This window comes from Eutrema salsugineum, unplaced genomic scaffold (assembly GCF_000478725.1).
Source record: "Eutrema salsugineum unplaced genomic scaffold, Eutsalg1_0 scaffold_9, whole genome shotgun sequence".
Classification (NCBI taxonomy): Eukaryota; Viridiplantae; Streptophyta; class Magnoliopsida; order Brassicales; family Brassicaceae; genus Eutrema; species Eutrema salsugineum.
In genome coordinates this window covers 7,822,462-7,841,439 of record NW_006256342.1, presented here as the reverse complement: position 1 = coordinate 7,841,439, position 18,978 = coordinate 7,822,462, and the positions used below count along the sequence as shown (strand labels likewise).

The window sequence follows — 18,978 nt, the reverse complement described above, 5'->3', positions numbered from 1 at the left end:
TTATATTATTAATAACAGTTTAGCCATATTATTTTTAAGGCATCAATATCAACATTTAAAAATTAAAAAAGTTTCCAAATCCTAATATAATGGTTAAAAATTTTTTTAAAAAAATCTCCATTAACAACAAAAATAAACTACCATGATATTAAAATCTCCATTATCACTGTTTTAGTTACAAATTTATTTTTTATATATAATAAAATATACTTCTTATATAAGTTTAAGTTACTTGATTTAAAGGCTTTTCAAGTAAAATTTTAAATAATTAATATTTATGATTTATATACATCTAAATTTTTTTCACATATACAAAACATATTTCCACATAATATTATATAATATATTATGTAAAAATGATTGGAAAAAAATATATTTTTATATTCGACTTGGAATTACAATAGATTAACGAAGAAGTTATTAGTTTTGAGTTATTCACTTTGCTATTCATTTTTCTAAATTTGTATTTATTAAATTATACCAATTTTGTCTATTTGATTATAATTAGAAGAAGTGACAATGAATATGATGAAACTGAATATAATCATAAAATAAATTATTAAATAAATAAAAATGATATATTTATTGAAAAAAATACAGATTTAACAAGAATAAAAAATGAACATGATGAAAATTATTTTTCAAAATAAACATGATGAAAATTATTTTTCATTCTTATTAAAAGAGATGAGGTATAATTTGGCCTGGAATTCTTATCCAGTATCCGGTCTCCGATCTGGTATCCGGTCCTATCCGATCCGTAAAAGCCGAATATTCGTGTAGTTCGGATCCGGATCCGGATAGTGAAATTAAGTATTCGGTTATTTCAGATACGGATCCGGATAATAAAACATTTTGAAACAGGATATCCGTTATCCGTTATCCGTTTGTTAAATATTTATTTATTTTTGTTAATATTTATTTATTTTTAAAAATTAACTTTAAAACTTTTAAGTGTGAAGTGTATCCAAAATATTGAATGTGAAGTACGGATGAGGTAAGAATCAGTTTACAAATCTGTGGACATGCATTCATGAAAAATTATTTAAAAGTTAACATAACCAATTGACAAAAATAAATTTAGTTCACAAATTTTGTGTGATTTTAATCATTTCATATTCAACTATTTTTGGTTTTGAATTTTAAGTTGTTATTAATCTCAAAGCAAAATTTTTATTTATTACTTTATTTTTTAATTAATATATCAAAAAATTGTATTGGTTAAATAAATAAAAAAGATTAAATTTAAATGATGAAAAACATATATAAAAATGATGAAAAACTGGAATGAAAGTAAAAAATTGTATTATTTTTTTAAGATCACGTACATATATAACTGGAATGAAAGTAAAAATGATGAAAAACAATTATCTTCTTGATTTGAAGAAGTGAATGCATAATATTTTATCGTCATGTCAATACTATGTTTAAATAGTAGCATTTGATTATTTTGTAAAATTTTTAATCGGTTTGAGTATATTAACTTATAAGTATTTGATCAAATAGTACGTTTTTGAAAAAAGACATATTGTATATAGATTAAAAAAAAATGTTGAAACCTCAAAATTTATATAAAAATTATATTAACATTATAATATTTTTAATATATTATTAAAATTCTAATATATAAATATATTTTAATAAATATGATTGATTGTAGACAATTTTTATCAACAAAATATCCACGCGTAGCGTGGACGCAAAATCTAATAAAACTTAAAAACTACAAATGAGTTCTCTCTCGAGGAGAAGAAAGAAGCTCCCTTACAAAAGACCTAAAAATGAGTATTTATAGTGTTTCTCCAAGTCTTGGGTGTCTAGGGCTTGTAAATTGGGTGCAGGAAGTGTCTTGGGCCTTAGTTGGGCTCCTGAGGTTCGGACATAGGTCCACCAGGGGTGAAACCTCTTGAGCCGCGGTGGGAAGAAGGCTGGCCGCGGGTGAAAACACTTGTGCTTGACTGAACTTGTGTTGATCAGCCTTCAGTGCATTGATGATATCTGGAGTTCTAACCGTTGGATTGCTTTGATTCTAATTGTGTTGGAAATCTGGTTGTCTCCTCTATAATGTCTCCAACTTTGGGGATGATCAGACGGTGAGAAAGTCTTCATTGGTTGACAAACTTCTGACGGTCTGAATTTATCTAAAAATGTACTTTTGCTCCAAAATGCACTCCAAAGTCCCAAGTTTCCTGAAAAGCCTTTTAAAACTCCAAAACATGGAAAATAATTATAAAACTTTTAAAACTGAGTGAAAACACCTGCATAAGATACTGAAAGTGATCCATAAAAGTGATCAAAATCAAGTGTTATCACGGATCACCAGAGCTTCTACAATAAGGGGAGATCCAATATCATACTCGGTCAGGGAACTTCTGCAGGCTTCAGTGCCGATTTGGTCAGAGAAAATCCATCCGAGGCCCGCCATTTTTGTTTCTTCATTCCAGGCTGCATCGGTACTGCAGGTGATCGAATTAGACAATGGAGGTGTCATTCTTCGGGGTTGTAGGGAGGATCTGGGCTGCTTGCCACTACTGAGCATTAATAATGGCTTTGAGATGGTTTTCTCCTCTGCGAAGCTTTGATTTTCAAAGAGTTTGTGGTTCCAAGTAGACCATACTGCCCAGCAAAGCCAAGGGAAATAATGGTCCTGACCCCAGCCACGTCGGTGGAAGAAAAATATGTCTTTTGGATGTTTGTAAAGCCGAACTGAAATCCGAGAAGTTGAGAGAGTCGATTTGCTCCATGAAAGGTGCCAGATTCCAGACTTTTTGACCAAAGGGAAGTGAAAGAGCAAGTGTTATACTGATTCAAGTTCACCATAATGGATACTTGAGGATTTCTCTAGCATGCCTCAGATGAGGAGATTTTCACCCGTGGGAATTTGAGCTGATTTCCAGAGGAAGATCTTCAGCTTTAGAGAGAATTTTCTTGACCAGATTTCAGAATACCAGTTGAAAGCAGTTGGGGAGCTCTCTTCACTGGGTTCACAAAGCTTCATTGAGGTGTGATACCCTGACTTGGAGGAGTATATTCCTGATTTGGTTGGGAGCCATACATAAGCAGCCTCTGCTCCAGTTCAACTGGGTTTGAGTCCGAGAATTTCATCCTTTCATTCTGGTAAGTACTCATTGATCTTTTCTTTACACCATGATTTACCATTATTAGCGAGAAAATCGAGACTTTGAGATTCATTGATGTTTCTGTAGGAGGTCCCAGAGGCTGGAGTGGCTTTTCAAGGGATAGCCAGGGATCATTACAGAGGGAAGTAGACATACCATTGCCGATTACGTTTCCAAGTTGGCTTCTGAGGAGGTCTCTTCCAATCAAAACGCTTTTCCATTCGTGTGATGCTGAGGAAGGAGATTTTTCCTGGAGAAATGATTGATTCTTGCAGTATTTGCTTAGGAGAACTCGAGCTAACAGAGAGGATGGTTTTTGAATAATTCTCCAGCTTAGCTTTGCTAGGAGAGAGTCATTGAAACTTTCTATTCTCTAAGCCCAGTCCTCCTTCTCGTTTCGACTTTGACAGCTTTTTCCAAGAGAGGTAGCAAATTTTATTTTTTTCCCACATTTGAGTCCCACTAGAACCTCGTGATAGCTGACTGGATTCTTTTGCAGAGATTAGAGGGCAGCTTAAATCACATCATCGAGTAGGTAGGGATTACGAAGAGAACATATTTTATCATTGTGAGCTTTCCTGCACTAGAGAAGAATCGTGAAGACCAGCTTAAAGCTCTCTGTCTGATTTGATCCACAATCAGATTGAAGAGGTCTTTCTTCTTTCTTCCAAAAATCTCAGGGAGACCGAGGTATTTCCCCTATCCACCTTATTTTGTGATCCTGAGATTGGAATTTACTCTGTTTTTGATTTCTGGTGGTGTACTGCTCGAGAAGGTTATAGATGACTTTGCCTCGTTGCTGACTTGTCCTGATGCTTTTTCATACATTCGTAAGATAGAGACAAGGCTTTCACGCACAAATGACTTGTTTTACTGAAAAATATAAGAGACATTTACAAATTATATCACTTTATGTCTTTTTATTACACATAATATCACTTTCTGCTACTATAACACTTTTTCAGCTTTTACATTGGCTATATTACAATTTTATCTTTCTTTTACTTTTTATAATTTTTGGGCTAAAGATAAATCAAATTAAAAATAAAAAATCACATTCTCTCTCTTGTCTCCCTTTTCTGACGACATTTTTTTTTCTCTTTCCTCTTTTTTTCTCACACTTATATTCTCTATATTTTATTTAGTTTATTTTCGTGTTTAAAAAAAATAATTTCGTAGTTATTTTTACACTATCAGTTATATCTCTTTTATATCTATATTTTGAGTACCATTTTTCAATAGTTTACTTATATGTATATGTAATACGTATAATTAGATAAAACGTACGTGCAATTATATAGTTGTGTCCACGTGAATACGTACATGTGTCCATATTTAGACGTATCCACGAACATGTGGTCCATGTGGACGAAGTTACATGGATATATAAACGTATTCACGCACATATGGTACACGTGGATGCAATTACATGAACGTACATGCTGTTCCACGATAATATGGTATACGTGGATGCAATTACATGAACATACATGCTGCTTCACGATAATATGGTATACATGTACACACTATATATATATGTGTATTTTTATATAATATATATAAATTATATAATTATGTAAACTATTATAAAATGGGTATCAAAATATAGACATAAAATAGATATAACTGATAGTGTGAAAATAATGCAAAATTATTTTTTTATAAAAAGAAAATAAACAAAATAAAATATGAGAAATATAAGTTTGAGGAAAGAGAGGAAAGAGAAAAAAAAATAAAGAAAAAAAATATACTGTAGTCGCAGAGAAAGAAAGACAAAAGAGAGAGTGTGATTTTTTATTTTTATTTGTAATTATGTGTAATTGACAAAGATATAATTATAATCTAGCCAATCTAAAAGCTGATAGTGTTATAGTAGCAGAAAGTGATATTTTGTGTAAACTAAACTCAGAAAGTGATATAATTTGTAAATTTCTCAAAATATAATATCATCTGCGAAGAGGATGTTGATTTTTGGACTACCTCGTGATACATATAAACCTGGTAAGTGTCCACTTTCCTGAGTTTTTTTGCATAACTCTGAAAAGACTTCTCCACACAGGATAAAGATAAATGGAGTTGGGGTCCCCTTTACGGACGCCTGTTCTTTATGGGGTTACATGTCCTTGGACTGCTCCATTTACAAGAAAGGTGTATGAGACGGTAGAGATGTATTGCATGATCCAGTACTTAATTATCCATTTCGCGTGGAAACCTAGCCTCTAAAAAACAGATTTAATAAAACCTCACTCCAATCTATCATAAACTTTGCTCATGTCAGTCTTCACTGCCATATAGCATCTCTTAGTAGCTTTTGATCCTTTCAGGAAATATAAGATTTTGTGGGTTATAAGTACATTATTAGAGATAGCTCTGCCAAGGATCAAAGCTGACTGATTCTAATTGTAATACACATTGCTGAGGGCTATCTGTAGTCTGCTACTGAATTTGAACTTTGTATTTTGGGAATGTGCATTACATGTGTGCAATTTAGGGATCGTGGGATTTCATAAATTAAACTAAAAGGTGATATTCATCCAATTGCATATAGATAAGAATTACCACAAAAAAATAAATAAACAAATAAGTAAAATAGTTTATTTTCTAAAAAAAAACTTTATTTCTCTTTTGCCACTTCCCAAATGGGACATTGTTTATGAGTTACAATAGGAACCATAAGCTCTAACAGGTGAGCAAACTAAGAAACAGATAGCATATTAAACCGTGAGAGAGGAAACCACACTACCAGATAACAGAAAGAGAATACCGAAGATCACACACCATATATGAGAGGCCTAAGTTGTCGGACTGAGACTAAAATGAATATATCCGAACCAAACTGATAGATAAGTAAACTGGGAGCTGGCTGTGGAGCGTCGCTGACTGTTCCCAAAACCATCGAGGCCTGCCAACTTCCGATGCAGAGTTCCTTGGATCTCGCGAATCACCTAAGCCGAGGGCTTGGACACGGCTAAATGAATCTCACATTCCTTTCCTTCCATAAGTCATAGATTGTAGCTTGCAACAAGAGCTTGCAAATGACATTTAACTTGGGTATAGAAGAAGCAGACCTTACCCAACCTTCAATGCTTGAAAGAGATGAGGCAGGATTGAGAGGTTGATAAGTGAAAAAAGAAGACCACACTTGCGATGCATAATTGCAATCAAAGAACAAATGAGATTGAGTTTCAGGTGCAGAGTTGCAAAGAAGACAAAGCGGCGATATCTGTAAACCCATCTCAAAAGTCTATCCTGAGTCAGGGAGTTTTATTTACGTGTTTATAACCTAATGGATGACAGAGTGTTTAGGAAATTGTCTGAGAGAACCAAACCGACTTTTCCCCAAGGAACAACTGGATCAGGAGGATGTAAAGTGGACCATGTAATGGAAGCTGAGAGGTAAAATAGTGTTTCTTACTCCTTCCGTTTCACAAAGAGTGTCATTCTGACATTTTTCACACTTATTAAGAAAACTATTAAAAATACTATTTTGCCATTTATTAATGCATTAAATAACTTTTTTCTTTAATTAATACATTAAATCAATAGGGTCAAAACTGGAATATTGTTTAAAATTCTGCATTGAAAATATAAAACAACACTCTTTGTGAAACAAAAATAAAACCTTAAAACGACACTCTTTGTGAAACGGAGGGAGTACCTTTTTTTTAGGGAAATTAGGTGGGATAGCATTCTGCAGAGTCTTATTTAGGTCGATTAAAATCTATTTTTTTTAATCTTGAGCAAAGACATCGAACCCCCTCATCAAGGTTAAACCATACCTGTTCTATTTAAATCATATCAATAAAACTTTTATATATTCTGACAATTTCTATTTCCAACACCACCATAACTTTTGCTCGGAAACTTTTAGTTCAACTCATTATCTCTCTTTTGTTTTTAAATTTTGAATTGATTCTTTTTCTTTCAGAACCTACCCAGAAAATCTCATTTCAAAACTCAAACTCAACTATCGGAACCTCAATTTCATTTCCAGACATCCACATAATTCTCTACTCTCTGTTTTTACGGCAAAATCTCGTCCGTCCATCTTATTGCTCCTCTTGTTTTCTAAGGCGAGGATCTATGGCGAGGCTCTAACATCCCTTGCTTTGATATCTGGTTTTCTTCTGCTTCTTTCTACTACTTCTGTTATGTTTATTGTTCTCGTTTTACTTCAGTATTGTGGCCTTGTTCACTATTTTTTTCCACATCTGAGTTTCTTGATTTTGTAGATCTAGGATTTTCATATCTTTCTCTATGTAGTTAACTATTTACACCGTCTTTAGTAATCGTCTACTTGTGATTTCTGCCAATTTGTACTCTGTATTTTCCCAGTACAGTTGCCTTTTTGTTTGTTATCCACATCTGGTTTACAACGTTAATAAATGTCTACGCGCGTATTCAGTTAGTCTATAAAACTACTATACATGAATAGTCAATTACTCATTTGAATAATGATAGTTATTTACATCACAATAATAGTTATTTAGCCAGTAGCTAACTATTTGTCTGTTTTATTTAGTCAGTAGCTAGTATTTTTTTTTTTGCTCACTTCTTCGATTTCTGGTTCTCTATAATCAACTTTATTTCTAGTTCACTGTATTCACCCGGTTCCATCATCTTCTTCGTTGTTATCGATATATGATTCTCTTGATTTTGAAGTTCTAGAGTAGTTAACTATTTTTATATGCATACTGAGTAAATAATAACTACATTGAATATCGTCATTAGTAATCGTCTATTTTTATCATCTATAACAGATACAATAAACAACTTCTCCATATTTAGTTTACATAACTACTATGCACATATAACCAACTACTAATTACAATTATTCATAGTTAACTACGTTACAATAGTAATCAGTTTACAATAACTAACTTTTGTCATTTTCCTTTGTAGGGATATGTGTTCTCTTCAACAATGTGAACCCACACCATTCACAAATAATGTGCTTCTCCAGATCCACAATGCATTCATTGATGTCTTTGTAAGAGTTGCTAGAGACTCTTCAGAAGATGCTTTTTTATTTGCTAGTTCATGAAAGATTTTAAACCAAACATTCAAGGAACCATCTGTCATCAGGGCGCTCAACCTATCTGCCTTCATTAAATGACCCAGCTTGATGAAACGCTACCCTGAATTATTTGAGTCAGAGAAAATAGACAACTACCAATAATCAACTTTGAGTAGTAGTTATATAATTGAAATAGACAATTATTAATACTTACTTAATATTAGAATCAACTTTGAGTTGTATGGAGAAAATAAACAACTACTAATAATCGATTTTGAGTACTAGCTATCTAATCAAAATACGTTACAAAGTAGTCAACGTCTATGTGTCAATCAAACGAACCTTAATTTTCAACATAGTCACCTATTAGTAGTCATCTATACTGAAGTGATAGATGACTAGTTGGTATATGTCTAATTACTTTCAATTTTGTGTAACTATAGGAATTATCGTCCATAATGTCTCACACTTTCAGTTTGTCTGAGGGGGATGAAACTTTTTTATAAAATAGTTGTCTACTACATAACTACATACTCTGAGAAAATAATCTTCTATGAAAATAGTGAACTATGGCCATAGAGTTACCATTGTGACCCCTCCCAAGACACCTGCTGCAAAGCCTTGCCACATTTTTCAAATTTCTATGTGTCATTCAAAGAATTAGATCACCCACATTTCTACCAAAAAGTAGTCAACTACAACTCAATCTAAAAAGTTGACTATATTACAAACACTAAATAGTTGACTACGTTACTTTCATTTCTCCTCGGGATGGAATTTTTATTTTCTTTTATCGACCATGTGGTCAGCGCATTAATGGGGGAAGTAGTTCCGAGTCACCAAAACATACATATGTTGGTTCTGGGTAGAAAGGTCTTTCATAAAGGGGTCTCCAAAAACTGGTTGTGTACACCTCTCCCATAAGATTCTCATATGCAATGTTGTCATACTGATCATGGTCGATAACAACCACCTACATTTTAAACATAGTCACATATTAGTAGTCATCTACTATAAATATATGAATACTACAAACAAAAGCATTAGAATCGAAAAGAACGTCTATACTAAAGTGATATGTGACTATTTGATATATGTTTATTTACCTTCAACTTGGTGCAACCATAGAAAATATCGTCCATAATGTCTCATAATTTTAGAGTGAGAGGATGTTCATCTGAGGATACAACTTTTTTATGAAAATAGTCTTTTACTACATAACCGCATACTCTGAGTAAATATTTTTTTTTGAAAATAGTCAATTATGCTATAGAGTTATCTCAGATTTCAAATGTTTGAGCAAAAAAGTATCGTGTATAATTTCTTGAAAAAATCCAACCCATAAAGCTAAATGGCAAAATTAGATTACTCAAATCAGCACTGCACTATCTAAAATTCACTCATTCTGAATATTTTGTTTAGAAAAAGAAACACAAAAGAAGAAGATTAGAAGAATAACAGAGAGGAAGAGAAAGCTAGTGGAGAGAGAAAATAATAATTAACTTACTACTACACATATATTATAAAATAATAATAAATATTAATGTTGGTTAAAGTTCTTGTTGCTATCGTACAAAGAAGCAAGTAAAGTCTCCATCTTTTTAAGGTTTTGTGGTCTCATATCGTGTCAGAAAAAGTTTTATCCAGAATTATAGTATAAGAGATATTCAGTCTTTCCCACCTACTTTTTGCAGTTGATTACAGCTATATAATCAATTTATGATAATTAGCTAATTTGTTTACTAAAATCTATTATTCATGCAAATCATCTTTTTTTTTATGTAACAAAAGTTTTACTAAGATAAATTTCTTACTTACATTTATATTAAATACTTACTAACCACATAATACTAATGAACTAATTTAGATTGTGTTAAAAAAAAAGAAGACTAATTTAGATATTTTCGTAAAATTTGAAAAAGCTTTTGTAAAATTGACCACTAAAAATACATGTCGTTTGTATTCCCGGAACATACTGTACGTACTTCTTGAAAAAAATCAAGTTAAGTGACTTCAGAATATTCTTGGAAACTGATACTTGAAAATCGACTCCTCAAATTCACTCATTGGAAACTGATATTTGAAAATTAAGTATTAATTTTGACTTACCGTTACAGCTAACAAAATCGCAATCAATATACAAAATTTCAGAAAACCAGGTAAATGATTTATAAATAATCCCGAGAAGCCGTATAAATTGTCCGAAACCCTACATTTTCTCATTATCACTCTCAAACTCAAGTCAAAGTCCATCGCTTTTTAGACTCTTACCATTTTCTCATCTTCTTCAATTTTCTTTCGCTTCTCAGCCGCCGATCTCATCCATGGCTCCGATTGCTGTCGGCGATGTTGTACCAGACGGAACAATCTCCTTCTTCGACGAGAATGATCAGCTCCAGACCGTCTCTGTCCACTCTCTCGCCGCCGGTAAGAAAGTCATCCTCTTTGGTGTCCCTGGTGCTTTCACACCTACCTGCAGGTATAATCCTCTGATTTTTTTTTTTCTTCGCTCTCTTAATTTAGTTATAGATCAGATTAAGCTTTCCGATTTTGCGAAGTTTTGTCGAAATTTGCTATGAAATTTTATACTTTTTAATTCTCAAATCAGATTAGGTTTACATGGTTTAACTAGAGTTTTTGTATGTGGGTTTTGATGCTTAGCTAATAGATGCTTAGATTCGAGTTTGAGAATTTACATTTTCTTTTCTTTTCTTGAATTAGCATGCAGCATGTTCCTGGATTGATTGATTCTTAGATTCTGTTTGAGAATTTGTGATTTTGTTTACCGAGTTGTCCTTCTTTGCTCACTTAATTTAGTTGTATATCGGGAGGCTTACCGAATTATATTGGAATTTTGTCGAAAATTGATAATTTTTTCTTGTTCTCAATCAGATTAGGATTTGATGCTTAGCTAATTGATACTTAGTATCGAGTGTGAATTTTTTTTTTTTTTTTTTATGAATTAGCATGAAGCATGTTCCTGAATTCACATGATGCTGGTCTGACTGTTTCTTTGATTCGATTTGAGAATTTTGACTTTGTTCTGTGTGTTTGTTTTTCCTGAATTAGCATGAAGCATGTTCCATGCTGGTCTGATTAATTCTTAGATTCGATTTGAGAATTTTTGATTTTGGTTTTGTGTTTTGTTTTTCCTGAATTAGCATGAAGCATGTTCCTGGATTCATTGAGAAAGCAGAGGAGCTTAAATCAAAGGGTGTTGATGAGATCATCTGCTTTAGCGGTGAGTATGATTCTTCCGTATCGAACCTCTGATCTCTTATGGGATTTTAGAAGAAATGCAGAGCAAGAAAATCGATACACACTTGGATCAATCATTTGTATATTAGCTTGTTTGGTTTCATAGTGTTAAACGCCATTATTTGCATTGATTTGTTGCAGTGAACGATCCATTTGTGATGAAGGCATGGGGAAAAACATACCCAGAGAACAAGCATGTGAAGTTTGTAGCAGACGGGTCAGGAGAATACACACATCTTCTTGGACTCGAGCTTGACCTCAAGGACAAGGGTCTTGGTGTTAGGTCAAGGAGATTTGCTCTGTTGTTGGACAACCTCAAGGTTACTGTCGCCAACGTTGAATCTGGTGGCGAGTTCACTGTTTCAAGCGCCGATGATATCCTCAAGGCTCTCTAAGTAAACTTTATCATTGTCTTTTGTATTTATGAATGTAAAACCGCTGCATTTGAAAGTGAAGACTCTAAGCCTGATTTCACTAAGCAGGCATAATAAAGCGGTAGTGACTTGCTTATGTCGTAATATCAAAGTGTTGGTGTTGGTGTTTTTCTTTGTGTTGATTTATGAAAGATATGAGACATATCAAACTGAATGAGGCAATGATAAGCACCAAATAAGGTCTATTTTAGGAACATAAATCCTTGGTAATAAGCCAGAGGTTTTGCTGTTACTAAGAAAGTTTTAGCATAAGTCAAAGTTGTATGGTGTTCTTCATTCTTTATGCTGTGTTGTGAATTGTTTAACAAACTATATATGCGTTTGTTATCGGAGACCAAGATCTGGAGTGATGTGCTTAGATTTGATCTAGGGTTCATACCAATGTATCGTTGAACTGTTGAAGATAAGCTCAAAAAAGGAGTTTGTCACATTGGAGCTTAATTATCAGGAAAGTCAGATTCTGCAACTCGCTTGATTGAACATCGCTTCAGCTTCCTCATATCAACAATGCTATTTCCTCTTTGATGGTTTTGTTGAGTTTTGAGTTTATCTCATGTTTGGGCTTATTTCGATTCTTGGTTCAGTTTAGGTTCAATAGGGTTCATTATGGATTTGTGGGTATGTAATATTAGAATGAGCTATTGGGTACGTAAAATAAATTGGCAATCACTCATCATTCGTTTCTTGACTTATAAATTTCCAATAGATCTACAAATTACAAGATGTCATTATGTCAAGATTGATAATAGGCTTAATAGCCTAATTCTTAGGCCCAACAGATTATAGATTTCGACATATTATGAATGAAAGAAATTCCATGCACGTTAATTGTCACACAATAAGAATCCTTTTCTCCGTTTAGGCTTTAGCATTCTGTTTTTCTTTTGTCACTCTTTCTATCTCTACTATAATCAAAGACTAGTTGATTACCCGCACCATATGCAGGGTAAATATTAATTATAATTCTTTTATTCAAATGTGCAAATATAATATATATAAATACAGCTATAAAAATATTAGCTGATATTTATAATTACAAATATATATGATGATTATGCAATCTTATACTAATAAAAGTTGAAGCTATAGGCTTCTCAAGGCGTCCATATAGGATTCAAAAGAGTAATTTTATTGGTCCACATCAGCATTCAAAATTAAGGAAAATTTCCAAATTCTAATATTATTGTTAATAAAATATATATAAAAGAATAAAGAATTATGTATTAAAAGTGTCCACATAAGATTAAAAAATATAATTTTATTAGTCCACATCAACATTCAAAATTAAAAAAAATTTACAAATTCTAATATTATTGCTGAATAAAGAAATTAAGAAACTTTACAAATTCTAATATTATTGCTGGACAAATATTTTGTTGTAATTTTTTTATTTGTCCACCTCAACATTGAAAATTAAAAAGTTTTCAAATTATATTATTGTTTTTAAAAATTATTAAAGAAAAAGAAATTATATATACAATTTATATTAATAATAACAACTAAAATAAATAATATTAAAATAGGAAATTTAATATTTAAATTAGAGGTATAAACACATATTTAGAGACTCTTACATTAGCATTCAATTTTTTTGTCACATAACTATAATAAGTTTTAAGTTTTTTTTTGTGTGTGCAACCATTTCAAATATACAAAACAAAAAAATAGAGTTAAGTTTCAATAAAAAATAAGTCATTACAACGTAAAAGAACCAACTTGACTAAATTATATTTTTAACTATAATGAAAAAGATATAAACAAAGCCATTACAAACCGCTTTAATATCGAAAAAGAGACCGAAAAATCTACAAAGCTTGGCCACCGAATTTGAGAAGAATGATAAATTTCAAGCAATCCGAGAAACATGTCAAGTGATTGATACTCGAAACTTTTGAAAAATGAAGCATTGAAAATAGAGAAAGAGGTTCGTCATTAAGACAAAGAAGTTTGAGGTATCTGAGGAAGATTTTTGAAATAACATGGAATCTGATGGGGTTTTAGTAACCTAACATTAACCACAAAGGTAACAATTAGCTGACCAATCAACATCTAAATACATTCGGTAAGCCTCAAAACAAGAAGGCGAGACCAAAATTATGACACTTTTGAAAAACGAAGCACTTGAAAATAGAGAAAGAAGTTCCGTCATTAAGACGAAGATTGAGGTATCCGAAGAAGTTTTTTGAAATAACATGGCATCTAATGGGGTTTTAACAACCTAACATTAACCAAAAAGGTAACAACTAGCAGACCAAGCAGCATCCAAATACATTCGGTAAGCCTCAAAACAAGGAGAGACCACAATCACTTGCCTCTTGTAGAATCTTCTACCTTTGATTTTTACATCTATTATTAAAAAAGTAAAAGCTATATGCCTATAAGAATGTCCAAATATGATTTAAAAGTTCAATTTTATTGGTCCACATCAATATTTAAAGTTAAAAAAATTTCCAAAATTTAAAATTTATATGGTTAACAAAAAAATAAATTTATAGAAAAATAAAATCGTAGCTATATGCCTCTAAAAACATCCACAAAAATTTAAAATTTCAATTTATTAGTGTACATCAATAACTAAAATTTAAAAAAATTCTAAATTATTAAATTACATTGTTAATACAAAAAATATACGAAAAATTGTTAATTAAAATTATTCTATTATTAATAACAGTTAAAGCTATTATTTTCAAAGCATTCATATCAGTATTTAAAAATTAAACTTTATTCGTATATATCAAAATTGTAAATTTAAAAAAATTCTAAATCTATTAAGAAAAATATTAAAGAATAAAGAAATCTCTATTAACAAAAAAAACATGATATTAAAATCTTCATTATTGATGTTTAAGTTATAAATTTAATTTATTATCTATAAAAATATATGCTACTTATACAAGTTTAGGTTACTTGATTTAAGGTTTTTCACGTAGAAATTTAAATAATTAATAATTATAATTTATATTAATTATTTTTTTTACATATGCAAAACATATTTCTACATAATCTCATGTAATATATTATGCGAAAATGCTCAAAAAAATACATCTTGTATATTCGACTTGGAATTGCAATGATTAATGTAGAATTTTTGAGTTGTTCAATTTGTTATTTCATTTTTCTAGATCTCTATATATTAAATTGTACCAGCTTTGCCTACTTAATTATAATTACAAAAAATAAGAATGAATATGATGAAACTGAAGATAATCATACAAAAATCATTAAAATAAATAAAGATGATATATCGTTGAAAAAACAGATATAACAAGAATAAAAATGAACATGATGAAAAAAAGTATTCTTAATAGAAGAGATGACGTATAATCATTGAAAAAATTTTCAAACGTTTGCACAACAAATTGACGATAATATATTTAATTCACAAATTTTGTGTGATTTTATTTATTTTATATTCAACTATTATTTTGGTTTCAAATTTAAATTTGTTATTAATCTCAAAGCAAATATTTGTTGTTTAAATTAATATAACAAAATAAAAATTTGTATCAGTTAAACAAGAGAAGAAAAAAGATTAAATTTTAAATTGTATTATTTTTTATTGTTTTTAAAGATCACATATATAATTGGAAGAAAAGTGAAAATGATGAAAAAAATTATCTTCATGATTTAAAGAAGTGAATGTATAATATTTTATCATCATGTCAATACTATGTTTAAAAAGTATCATTTAATTAATTTGTAAATTTTTTAGTTGATTTGAGTATATTAACTTATAAATGTTCGACCAATTAATACATTTTTGAAATATGACATTCTGTATATAGATTTAAAACAAAACCCTTAAAACCTCTAAATTTACATAATAATTAACACCATAATATTTTTAATATATTATTAAATCACTAATATATAAAATTTATATCTTAATAAATATAATTGATTGCATATAATTTTTATCAAAAAAATACCCACGCGTAGCGTGGACGCAAAATTTAGTTATAAATAATGATCAAAGTTATATTTATTTTATAATACAATTGCATAAATACTAGATAATTATTGATTTTATAATTAATTTTAATAATATTTTTTAGATGAATAAAATTATACATTAAATATACTAAATTAGATTAATATGTTCTATCTAACCGGTCTAACATCAGACTAAGATACTTTGCTTTGATATAAAAAATGTGAATTATAATATGAATGAAAAAATTTAAATTTAATTATTAAATAGATAATATGATTATTTTTTAACAAAATTAAAATTAAATAAAGATGAGATAAGAAAATAATGTTTAGTAACATAAGTAATATTATGTATTAAATTTTTATAAATATGTTGATAATAAATAGAAAGAGAGAGAATATATTTACAAATTAAATGTTTGAGTATTAAATATATATTTGATATAAACTAATCTTTAACTAAATTAATGTTAATGGCATATGATGTAATTAATCTAGTAAGTTTAGTCTAATTTCAAAAAATCTTTGAGAAGCTTTATGAGATTGAACATTAGCATGACAAAATTGTTAATAACACATGACATAAAGGTTATTTTTTAAGTGTCCTTCTCAAATAATAATAGAAAATAGTATTTTTGTTTATTTTTTTTTTGATATTGAAAAAAAAACAGACAGTATTTTTGGCCAGAAAAGAAATAAATCTAACAAAAAAAGTAAAATTCCTAACCAAGATAATTTTCTTATTTCCATCATATTGATTTTTGGGTATTCCAAAAAAAAAAGATTTATTACCATAAGAATTTTCATATGTACCATAATAAGTTTTTCAAAAGATTTTGTAAATTTGACTACTAAATTTTTTACTAAGGTTTCTAAAAACAAGTTGCTGTAATTTTGGAAAATATATATCTTTTATCATTCAAAATTTACAGGTAAGAATCGTAATCATGAATTTTGACCAAGCAAAGAAGAAGTAGTGATCAAGAAAGAAAATCAAAAATAGTAAAAAGAACAAAAGGAAAGAAAATGAATTAGTGATTTTTCATTCCGGAAACGTATCTTCACCAAACAAAAAGGTAATCAAGAAAAAAAATCAGTTATTTTGACCATAAAAAATAAAAGAAACTCAATTAATGATAATTATCCAAAAGTCCTATAAATTATCTGAAAAGCCATCCATTTCATTTCACACTTTAACCTCTTCCATTTTCACATTTACTTTAAAGTTCAAATCATTTGCTTCTGATCATGGCTCCAATTGCTGTCGGCAATGTTGTACCAGACGGATCAATCTCCTTCTTCGACGAGAATGATCAGGTCCAAACCGTTTCCGTTCACTCTTTCGCCGCCGGTAAGAAGGTCGTTCTCTTCGGTGTACCTGGTGCTTTTACCCCGACCTGCAGGTAAAATCCTCCAAACTTTTTCTTATTTGTCATAAAATGTTCAGTTGTTGTCGAAAATGAGGTCAGGATGTGACATTTTTATATATTTCCGATGACGCCATTTTTTCCATCCGTTTCATTGGAAATCGTTGAGAATTTCAGACGGATTTAAATTAATTAGAATTTCCGTAATGGCCTTGTTTTTTTTGTAGTGTATATATAGTTGTAAATCGCCTTAGATCCTGACTCGTGAGGCGTACCATATATAGAGGAGTTTTGTCATAATTTGATATGAAATATGATACTTTTTTTTTCTTGTTCTCAATCAGATTAGGTTTTCAGGTTTATCCTTTAAGTAGTTTTGTTACTCAACTTTTGTGTATATTGGTGTAGTTGCTAAGCTGGATCCTTAGATTTATATTTGACAATTTATGTTTTCTTTTCTTGAATTAGCATGCAGCATGTGCCTAGTTTCATTGACAAAGCAGAGGAGCTGAAATCAAAGGGTGTTGATGAGATCATTTGCTTTAGCGGTGAATATCATGATCTCTATCAATTTGTATATTCAAAAATTTATAATTAAAGCTGTTTGGTTAAACATAATTTGCAATTGATTTGTTGCAGTGAATGATCCATTTGTGATGAAGGCTTGGGGAAAGACATACCCAGACAACAAGCATGTGAAGTTTGTAGCAGACGGGTCAGGAGAATACACAAAGCTACTCGGACTTGAGCTTGACCTCAAGGACAAGGGTCTTGGTGTTAGGACAAAGAGATTTGCTATGTTGTTGGACAACCTTAAGGTGACTGTCGCCAATGTTGAATCTGGTGGCGAGTTCACTGTTTCAAGCGCCGATGAGATCCTCAAGGCTCTCTAAGAAAATTTATCAGTCTCTTTTGATTGTTTTTGTGCATGTAAAACCGCTGCATGTAAAAGTAGTTTGCTTGTAGCCTTCAGACAATAAAGCTGGCATAATAAAGCGGTAATAATAAAGTATTTGTTTTTCTTCTTTATGTTGGTTTATGAAAGATATAATGAGTAATCCATCTGTAGATTCATACCAATTTTTTCCATTTTAGTCTGGACTGATATGGACATAGCACGTAACGTAAGCCTAATTCATTATACGTACCAAAAAGTTAGGCCTGCTACGAGAGTTTTCAGATGTTTTTTTTTTTTTTTCTTATTTACTTGCCCTTCTACTTTTTGTGAGATATCCGTTTCACAAGATTCTACTATAAATATTTTTCTATTATAATGTGTTGTAATTATCCAAACTTTTACGGACATAGTTTTACCGACTTAATGCTGTGTATAAATAGACCTCTCCCTCTCTCATTTGTAGTAACTGTGCGTGTGTGTAAAAAGAATCAATAATCAAAGAGATTGTTTTCTCATTCTCATCATCTCTCTCCTACTTCATTCATTCTCTCCTCCTTTCTTTAATACACATATATATATACATACAAACTATATATCTCATCATATAACATATAAATTCAAATTTTTATCACGTTATCAGCACGGGCGTTTCTTGATCCGTTCTTATACCCAAAAAGGTAAGATTTAAATTTATGTTTATTTCAAGTTTATGTATTATTTTGGGATGATAGGCTCGGCCTTCCCCGAACCGTTAATTTAAATTTATGTTCTATTTCTTTTTTTTTTAAGTTTACGGGATGATAGACTCTGCCTTCCTCGAACCGATCATTATGATAGACTATGTCTTCACGATCATATGATCATATGGTAGACTATGTCTCCTCAGATCATATATATGGAGTAGAAGGTTAAACCTCCTCCTTGATATTATGTTTATGGAGTAGAAAGCTCT

At 30.6% G+C, this 18,978-nt stretch overlaps 2 protein-coding genes across 2 annotated transcripts; both read left to right on the top strand.

Annotated features, from left to right (window-relative positions):
* The first annotated feature begins 10,297 nt into the window (after nucleotides 1-10,297).
* Nucleotides 10,298-12,028, top strand: LOC18009335 (peroxiredoxin-2B). The gene is made up of 3 exons (XM_006391273.2): nucleotides 10,298-10,615; nucleotides 11,298-11,377; nucleotides 11,536-12,028. The coding sequence occupies exons 1-3, from the start codon at nucleotides 10,461-10,463 to the stop codon at nucleotides 11,787-11,789; spliced, it is 489 nt and encodes a 162-aa protein (XP_006391335.1). The 5' UTR covers nucleotides 10,298-10,460; the 3' UTR covers nucleotides 11,790-12,028.
* A 4,921-nt stretch (nucleotides 12,029-16,949) lies between these two features.
* LOC18008422 (peroxiredoxin-2B) lies at nucleotides 16,950-18,122 on the top strand. The gene is made up of 3 exons (XM_006391272.2): nucleotides 16,950-17,164; nucleotides 17,597-17,676; nucleotides 17,768-18,122. The coding sequence occupies exons 1-3, from the start codon at nucleotides 17,010-17,012 to the stop codon at nucleotides 18,019-18,021; spliced, it is 489 nt and encodes a 162-aa protein (XP_006391334.1). The 5' UTR covers nucleotides 16,950-17,009; the 3' UTR covers nucleotides 18,022-18,122.
* The last annotated feature ends 856 nt before the right edge of the window (nucleotides 18,123-18,978 follow it).